The following is a 10,200-nucleotide window of genomic DNA, read 5'->3' as shown; positions in this document are numbered from 1 at the left end:
TCGAATCAAGTTATGTGCAAAGCCTTCCCGCAAATGCTGACTAATGCTGCTAAGGATTGGTTCTCGACATTGGAGCCCAATTTCATAGCCTCATTCTCAAATTTGGCTGATAAGTTCTCAGCCTTCTTTGCAAGTAGCAAGTATATCAGAAAGATTGCGGCCTCTCTTATGCAACTTCACTAGGGACCAAATGAAACCCTACGAGGATTTATGACAAGGTTTAAGAAGGAAAGACTTCAAATACCTGACCTTGACATTACGGCGGCAGTTTCTGCCCTCACCCATGCCATAAGGTGTGAAGCCTTCAAAATGTCCCTATCAAAGAACCCACCGCAAACAGTGATCGAGCTACTTACACAGGCTAAAAAATATATTAATATGGAAGAAACGCTGAACCCAAGGAGACCTGGTCCTTCTTATGAAAGGGCTGAGAATAAGAGACAGCATGACGTTACCTCCCAACCCGACCATATCCTCGGGACAAGCGCAAGAATGAAGGGTCGTCAAGGCCCCTCACCCGGTTGGACACAACCAAGGAAAACATTTTGATGGAGATCAAGGATATGAAAGAGTTGAAGTGGCCTTCAAGGATGAAGTCATCCCCTGACACAAGAGATAGGAGCAAGTATTGTGAATTTTACCAAGATCATGGGCATACCACGGAGGATTATCAAGCCTTACAGCGGGAGGTTGAAGTCCTCATCAAAAGAGGGCTCTTAAGAAATTATATCGATCATGATAAACGCCCGAGGAATCATCGTGACAATCGAAAAGAGCCTGGAGTAGGAAGCAGTGCTCAACCCACTGCTGGGACCATTAATATTATCATTGGAGGCATAGCATCTGGAGGAGACACAAACAGTGGGCGAAAGCAGCATGCCCGTCGACATGCTCATACCCCAAAGGAATCCCATGACGAAGTGAAAGACATTACCTTTGGGGCAAATGATTTGGAAGGAGTATCATATCCTCATGACGATGCCTTGGTGGTCTCTGCAATTGTGGCTAACTTCGAAGTAAAGAGGATTCTGATCGATAATGGGAGTGCAGCAAATATACTATCACAGGAAGCTTTTGCTAAGATGGGGATCTCTCCCAAACAACTCAAAACAGTTAAAACTCCTCTACAGGGATTTGGTGGTAGAGTCATTATCACGGAAGGAATCGTCGAGCTTCCGCTTACTTTGGGCTCTGACAATGTCCAAGTGACGGAGATCACACCCTTCCAAGTGGTTAACACTTATATGGCTTACAACATCATTCTGGGAAGACCCCTGCTGAACAAGATCCAGGCAATTGTATCAACTTTCCACCTGGCTATGAAGTTTCCAACAGGTCATGGCATCGGAGTCGTTCGAGGAGACCAAGCAGCTTCCAAGTAGTGTTTTATTACTATCATCCGAGGAATGAGTACATATGTCATGCAACTTTTGGACCTCGAGCTCGAGCCAAGAGGTAGACTTACCCCGGTTGAGGAATTGGAAGTGGTGGAGCTCGAGCATGAAAAAATGGTAACTATTGGTCGGGATCTCAAAGCCAGCCTCCGGGAGGAAGTCATCAATTGCCTGTCCGTAACATCGGTATTTTTGCATGGAAGGTCGAGGATATGCCAGGGATAGACCCCGAAGTAGCGGTCTATAGGCTCAACATAAGCTCAGGGGCCAAACCTGTTAAGCAAAGAAAGAGGTAGTTTGCGCCAGAAAGGCGTATGGTCATTCAGGAAGAGATCAGCGAATTGGTGAGAGCGGGGTTCATATGGGATGTCCACTACCCTGATTGGCTCGCTAATGTTGTTCTTGTGAAGAAGGCTAATGGTAAATGGAGGGTCTGCATCGACTTTACGGATTTCAATAAGGCATGCCCTAATGACTGTTACTCGCTCCCCAGGATAGACAATCTTGTGGATAGCACGTCCGGACATAAGTTGTACAGCTTTCTAGATGCATTCTCAGGGTATCATCAAATCCTCATGGCCAAGGAAGACTAAGAGAAGACTTCATTCATGGCTGATTCAGCTATATACTGCTACAGGGTGATATCGTTTGGGTTGAAAAATGCTGGGAAAACATATCAGAGGCTCATCAACAAAGTCTTCGTCGATTTGATAGTGAAGAACATTGAGGCCTATGTTGACGATATGGTGGTAAAGAGTAAAAAGGTAGAGCATCACATATCCGACCTTGAGGAAGTGTTCGCCACCCTATGAAAATATCAGATGAAGCTCAACCTAGAAAAGTGTGTATTCGGGGTGGCTTTGGGAAAATTTTTGGACTTTACGATCACTCATCGGGGGATCGAAGCAAACCCCAATAAGATCCAGGCCTTGGCAGTAATGGAATCGCCCAGGACTAAGAAAGAGGTTCAAAAGTTGACAGGTAGGGTAGTAGCCCTAAACAGATTCATGTCCCGAGCAGCAGACAGGTGCTTCATTTTCTTCAGAACCCTCAAAGGCAGCCAATCCTTTGAATAGAATGAGGAGTGTGAGAAGGCTTTCCAGGAGCTCAAACAGATGTTGGCATTTCCTCCTATCCTCACTAAACTAGAGCCCGGGGACACTTTGTTTTGTACTTAGCCGTGTCTCAGAATGTAGTGAGCGGTGTCTTGGTGAAAGAGGTCAACAGAGCCCAGCAGCCCATTTATTATGTAAGTAAAGTCCTACTTGATGCAGAGACAGGGTACACTTTGGCCGAACAGCTTGCCCTTGCCCTGATAGTGATAGCACGAAAGTTTCGGCAATATTTTCAGTCTCATCCCATTGTGGTGCTCACTAATCAGCCTCTGAAACACATCCTTCAAAGGCCAGACGTCTCAGGCAGGTTACTAAAGTGGGCAATTGAACTTGGAGAGTTTGACATAGAGTTCAAACCCCGTCTGTCCATCAAAGCTCAAGCCTTAGCGAATTTCATTGCAGAACTCACCCAAGGCCTCGGGGGCCAGATGGTAGCTCAAGCACTAGAACAGATGTTTGGCAAATTTTTGTGGACGAAGCATCAAACTCCTCGAGTTCGGGTGCCGAGGTTATTATCAAGAGCCCAGACATGCTCATAGACATTCAATGTGCACTCAGATTCAAATTTAGGGCAACCAATAATGAAGCAGAGCATGAGGCTGTCATCATAGCCATGGAACTGGCTATTAATCTCGAACTAGAAAGCATCAAAATTTTTAGTGATTCCCAGCTGGTGGTTGGCTAGATTGACGGTACATTCGAGAAGAAATACGAGAAAATGAGCTTATACTGCTTAAAAGTTCATGATCACCAACGAAAATTGAAGAGCTGTGAAATTTTGAAGACCGTCCGGGCTGACAACTGCAAGGCAGACGCCTTATTAAGGCTGGTGTTCATGGGAGTAGACAGACTTGACAGGACGGTACATGTCAGATTTGTGACCGAACCCGTTGGGGTCATGGACGTTGATCAAGAGCTGTCATAGATGGACCCAATTGTAGATTTCATAACAAATGGCAGTCTTCCAGAAGATCCTCGAGCATCTAGAAGCATCCGTTTGAAAGCTCCAAGGTATTGCATTATTAATGGGGTCTTATTTCGTAGAAGCTTCACACTTCCATACCTTAGGTGCCTTAAGCCCTCGAAATCCTCCCAAGCCCTAGAGAAAGTTCATGAAGGAGTATGTGGGAACCATCAAGAGGCTCGGGCGTTGGCCTTTAAGCTCATAAGGTATGGATATTACTGGCCTACCATGAAGAAGAATGTCGTAGAATATGTGAAGAAACATGACAAGTTCTAGAGATTTGGCAATGTTATCCACTCTCCCGCCGAGGACCTCACCAATATCAGCTGCTCGACCCCGTTTGAGCAATGGAAAATAGATATCCTCGGACCGTTCCCAATAACGAGAGGACAATTGAAGTTTGTGGTTATAGCAGTTGAGTACTTTACCAAGTGGGTGGAGGCCGAGCCCTTGGCAACGATCTCGGAGCCCAAGATAAGAGCTTTCATTTGGAAGTCCGTCATATGCAGGTTCGGGATACCGAAGGTTCTCATAACTAATAATGGCCGACAGTTTGACAATGTACAATTCAAGGATTTTTGCTCCAACATAGGGGTTGACCACCGTCTGACAGTAGTTTCTCATCCTCAAAGTAATGGTCTAGCTGAGGTCACCAATTGGATTATATTACAAGACCTTCGAACAAGGATAGGAGATGCAAGGGGTTCCTGGTCCGACGAATTGCCTTCCATACTTTGGACTTACAGAACATCCCATAGGACTACCGCTGGAGAGACCCCCTTCATGTTAGCTTTCAGAATCAAAGATACCATTCCCATTGAAATAAGGTTACCAAGTCAAAGAAGACCTGATCTCGAAGAAACAGGGCGCACCACTGAACATCTCAACCTCTTGGAAAAAGTTCATAATCAGGCAGCCTTAAGAATGGCCTCTTACCAGGACATAACAGCAAAGTATTTCAATAGAAAAGTAAGACTTCGAAGATTTAGAGCCGGAGATTTGGTGTTAAGAAGGGCCGAAGCTGCTGGTTATGCTCTGGGAAAACTCAGCCTAGTTTGGGAATAACCCTTAGAAGTCATACGACAGCTCCCAGGAGGTGCATACAGTTTGAAGGATATTTCGGGAAGACCACTCCCAAGGCCATGGAACGCCAAAAACTTAAAAGTATATTACAAGTAACCCGCTCCACCATGTTTTAGAAATAAGGCCTTCGTGCCAAGTTTATTTTTTGGCCTACATGATAAGTCAATTTTTTTTCAATAAGGCCTCCGTGCCAAGTTTATTTTTCGGTCTACGTGCCAAGTCAATTTTTTCAAAAAGGCTTGAGTGCCAAGATAATTTATAGAGTATATTACAATTATAGTTAAATTCGATGATCTACAAATAAAAGCTTTGCCCCGCGCAAGCAACTCAAGCCTTGTCCCAAATAAGCAAATCAAAGCCTTGCCCCGTGCAAACAACTCAACATTTGCCCTGCGCAAGCGACTCAAGCCTTGCCCCAAGCAAGCAAATCAAAGCCTTGCCCCAAGCAAACAACTCAAGCCTTGCACTATGCAAGCAACTCAAGCCTTGCTCCGCGCAAGCACATATTAGATACCAATCAGGGCAGACAAATCCCAAGTAAAATTCCTGAGCACATAGAATCCCGAGCACAGTGGTGATGAAACTTATGAAAAAGGCCCGGATTGTCCTTGGGAATTTAGCTCGAGAATCACACATCATAGGTCGAGACTGCCCTTGACCTCAAGAGCAAGAGAACAAAGGTCATCAAAGGTAATAAGCTCGAACTTATTTAATTTGAGCATCCGATCCATGCTCGATCTGCTGAACAAAATCTTCGGGATAAGGACCCAAGGTTAAGGTTGAGCATTAATTACAATTGTTATCTTGATTAGTCCTCGAGATAAGTTCCATAATAAGGAATGACCCTAAGATCAAGCTTTAATTACAATTGTTATCTTACAATTTAGTTCTCGAGATAATTTCCATATTAAGGGATGACCTTAAGATCGAATTACTACATTTGTCTGAAACTTCATATGGATTAAGTCATCGAGATTTTTGAGCAGTTTATAATCCTCATCCAGTCGTCGGGATAACGTTTGAAGGTCGAGATCATTGTCATGATCGAGTTCATTACTTGGTAAAATTCCTAAACTAAGCCATCGAGATACGACCTTAATGAAATATTGACCTCTGTTATCGAGCATAATGGAAAACTAACAATGCAGCAAAATCGAGCATTCATTTCAAAAAAATATTCTTTTCAAAAAGGCCCGAAGATAAGGCCGGGCAATGTACATGACAAAATATAATCTGGGTGGGGGGCTTAGGATGTTCTATTCTTGGTCCTCATCCCTGGGAGCAGCGTCACCATCCTCGAGCGTATCCTCATCCTCGACCATGTCATCGACTGTGTTGTCAGAATCAGACAGCTCAAGGGTCTCAGCTATGCCAGGGATCATTTTGAGCTCCCCAGGGGCAACCTTGGGCATCTTCATCCTGAGGAAGGCCCGAGCTTCTTTAAGGGCATGAAGGTACGAGCCTAACGCATACTCGCCCATCAGCCTATCCATCTCATCGGACTTTTTAAAGTCCTCGATTGCAGAAGCCCGAACCTCCTCAACCTTAGCCCCAAAATCTTTATTGAGCTGTTCAAGCTCGAGCTTTAGTTCTTCAGCTTCGTCCTTGGCAGCCCCCACTTCATCCCGACCTTTCTTCAGCTCATTCCTCGCATCCTCGCGCTCCCTCTGGAGCTGAGATCGATCAGTCTCAACATTAGCAGGCTTCTTATCTTGAAGCTCCACGGCCTCGATCAACCTTGCCATCTTGTGGGACTCGTCCATCCCTTGCAGTGAAAGTCCTCGGGCAACACTGAGTGTCTGATAATCAAAAATGAAAGAGGATAAGAATGGGAAAAATACTTGGCACAACATCATAAAGGGCGACACACTTACTTTTAAGGTAAGGAGCTCGAGGGCTTTCATGCCCTCGTCAAACCCGACGTCGCCTCTGTATTTCGCGACAATGCTCGAGACCAGATGGTATCGTTCAAAATCCTCGATGATCGAGGCAACGGAAGGAATGGATTCATCTTCGAGATCAACCACCTCAAGAGTAACCCGAGGAGAAAGTGGCTGCGATGGCCCCAGAGTCTGTTTGGGAGAACTCCATGTCATTATGGAGGAAGAGGGCTCAGAGCTCGAGGCCATAAACTCGATGATTCTCCTGGACCCTGAGGAAGAACATCAGTTGTGTATACATAGGGCCTCTTTTTTCCCTTCTTCTGACTTGGAGCCCTGACCTGGGGCTCCTTTGACTTCGAACTCACTGCTCGACGAAGAGCTGATGGATCTAAAGACATTTCTGCACAAAATGAAGTATTATGCAAGAGCTTATGATCGAGAACAATTTGTGAATTAACAAAAGGGTAAATATCCTACCCTCGAGGCCTTTTGCACACGCAAGGTCAAGGATGTCATCCCCGAGAATATCATCTATATCAAACACCAAGGGCTCGAGATCATCTAACATCTGTCGATCCCTCTCTAGAGTCTCCAAATAGGTCTGTCCCTCACAAAACTTTGCTGTGTCCGGGATATCCCATGAGGGCCAGAAAGGAAGATCAGGATCTCAAGCTATAACATAAAACCATTTATCCTTCCATCCCTTCAATGAGCTAGGCATCCTCGGGATCCTAAAAGAACCTCAGGAAGATAGGTAGGCGAATCATGTAAACCTAGGGAGTTGTTTAAGCTTGAAGACCATTCTACGTAGGTCGAGGTATGGCGTGATACCTACGTATCTATAGGCAATGAAGAAGTAAACGACCATTTTCCACCCATTGGGCACTAATTGTCCTGGGCACATGGAATGCTCGACCAAAAACCCAACAAAAAATGGATGCATGGGCCACCTGAACTCAGCCTTTAAAGAGTCCCTAAAAATCACAAACTCATCTTCCTGTGCCCTATTCATTCTATTCTTCGAGCCCATATTCCCTCGCCGCCTACATATCTAGGTGTTCTTTAAACCTACACAGGATGTCGGGAAACTTAAGCTCGACAACATCTGGCTCCCTAGGTCGAGCATCTAAAGGAACAGCTACAAGTATTAACTGAGCCCTATGGTCCCCAGAGTCGCCCGAACTCTCAGATCCCCGATCATTCTCAGTACTCGACATCTCTCTTCAATTTAAAACTAAAGAAAATAACTTAAAGGTCCAGAGCCTTCCTCAAGGAACTCAATGCCCAAACAACAAAAGTTAAGTTTATAGCTCGACCCCGATCTTGCACTTAAAGATTCACAGAGAGTAAAAAGTGAAAAATGAATAGGAATGGGGGGTATTTATAGGACCTTGGGGGAGACCAAGGGTCAAATGAATCTCAGCCTTTAACCCATGCCACGTGTCTTCCATCCAGGGACCCTTCATTTTTACTGGAACAGCTCATGCTCTTGCTATTTCCACACCGACGTTTCCTCGAGAACATTTAAACATCGACAACATAACTTATCAGCAAATTGAGCTCTATGCATCTCGCACCCTGGCATAACTTCCTTAGCCCGATCCCAGGGTCGGATGCACGGGAGCCAGTGATATGGCGAGTTTTGGTTATGCTCGATCATTTATCTCGAGGACATTTTTTTATAAACTTGCGATTCCATACATGGAGTGCTCAAGCATATACTCCCCAGGGGTATAATGCGCGAGCACTTTCAGTCTTGCTGCTTCAACATTTTATGATCCATGTCCTCGAGCATGAGTTGTCCTCGGGTATATGTTCTCCTCATAGCTTATGATTGTTGACCCTTTAGAATTCCTATGTAATTAGGACTCTAACTCAACCATATTACTTAATACTTGACTCCTGTAAGGATTCTATCCCAGGCATAATTATGGCATTGATCCAATTCCCTCACCTAATAGGACTCCGCTGGATAGAGATACGCAACTAGTTGAGTCCAACTAGGAGAAGGTCGCTTACTACTATAAATATAGGAGCATGGGTCATTGATCAGGTACGTTCTCATTATTTTCAGTTTATAGATTTACGCACATAATTTTCTTTTTGACTTAAGCATCGGAGGGGTGACGAGAACATACCTCATTGCCTTTGTTTCAGGTACCAGAAGACTACGATTGTGCTCATTCAAAATGCTCAAGCTCGAAAAATCAACAGGTACGATTTTTGGTAGCATCAAGCCTTATTAAAATTGAAACGATTGCCAAACCGTCAAACCTCCATACCATTTCCAAAATACCATCACCTAAACTCCGACGACACCACCTATTCCGAAGAAATTCATGTCATTTCTAACACACCAATTGACTATACTCACCAGGAAGCTTCTCTTCATGGTCTTAAAACATCAATAGATGGTTTGGCGATATGGAGGTTCGACGATTTGAGCGATGGTTAGTCGGAGGTTTTTTCATTTCTAAGGTGACAGTCCCATTTGGAGAAGAAGAGACCATGAAGAGAAGCGTCCTGGTGAGTATAGTCGATTGGTGTGTTGGAAATGACATGGATCTCTTTGGAATAGGTTGTGCCGCGCAGAGTTTGGGTGATGGTATTTTGGAAATGGTATTGAGGCTTGGCAGTTTGACAATGGTTTCAATTTTAATAAGGTCTAATAGCAGAAAACATCCCTACGTTTGACACTTCTTTCGGAAAACGTCCCTACCTTTGACACTTCTTGCAAAAAACGTATATACGTTTCAATTTCTTTTGCATCTTCATCCCTATTTTCAAGTTTCATTGTAAAAAACGTTATTTTCATCAATTTGAAACATAGGGACATTTTGCGCACTACAGGCCAAACGTAGGGACGTTTTTGTGCTATTAGGCCTTTTAATAATTATTTGGACTCACTTGCACTTTTAAAAACATTTAAGAGTAATATTGCAATTAATTTTTTATTTTTCTTTTCTTTTTTTGATTTTATTTAAATAGGAGGGTATTTTGGTCATTTTACATTCAAAAAGGGTAAAAATGACGCTTTCTGCAATGAAATGTTGAAATAAAGACGAAAATGCAAAAAAAGAAACGTAGGGACATTTTGTGCTATTAACCCAATAATAAATGGCATGGTTTTCGTAATTACTATAAGTATATATCATATTTCGTAGACTTATCTATGAATCTGAACTTAAAACCCGTAATAGTCATGGAGATAGTTTATGGGGCTTTAGTTGTTAAGTTGTTTCTTAATGTACTTTAAGATAATTAGAGCTCGGGCTTTAGTTATCAAATTACTCGGGTTTTAGTTATCAAATTAATCTTAAAAATTACTATGGTTGTCGGTTGCTCGGATTCTAATTGTCATATTAAACTTACAACTGTAAGAGTTGTGTTTATTTTTGTTACAATCTTGACAAGTGAGCACAAGTAAATTCATTTTTCAACTCTATTTGCTTTAATTGGAAGTTCAATAAGATGCTATTAAAAACTCAGTTCAAATTAACTAACGTTTTCCAGTGTATTTAATTATTTGTAAACAAGAGACCCCATTAGTTTGGATTATTAAGGAAATTATGTGAGCTTTTTCAAAGAATAATGTCATTTACAGTCACTCACTGTCGTAGTCGCCATATGTTTCATACACGTCGCAGTTAGTGATTTGATATAATAATGTGGTAATTTTTTATTACTCTATGCAACAAATTACTAACCACCACATGTATGCCACGTAGGATGACTATAGCAGTGAACAACTGCAAATAGTA

General features: G+C 43.1%; 1 protein-coding gene across 1 annotated transcript; it reads left to right on the top strand.

Moving 5' to 3' along the window:
* The first annotated feature begins 548 nt into the window (after nt 1-548).
* Nucleotides 549-1,382, top strand: LOC111393099. The gene has a single exon (XM_023018498.1). The coding sequence runs from the start codon at nt 549-551 to the stop codon at nt 1,380-1,382; it is 834 nt and encodes a 277-aa protein (XP_022874266.1).
* Nucleotides 1,383-10,200: the final 8,818 nt, after the last annotated feature.

This window comes from Olea europaea, chromosome 4 (assembly GCF_002742605.1).
Source record: "Olea europaea var. sylvestris chromosome 4, O_europaea_v1, whole genome shotgun sequence".
Lineage (NCBI taxonomy): Eukaryota > Viridiplantae > Streptophyta > Magnoliopsida > Lamiales > Oleaceae > Olea > Olea europaea.
This window is presented reverse-complemented; position numbering and strand designations above follow the sequence as displayed.

Coding starts and splice junctions, on each gene's coding strand:
- LOC111393099 (XM_023018498.1), top strand. CDS start 549: ATGGAGATCAAGGATATGAAAGAGTTGAAGTGGCCTTCAAGGATGAAG.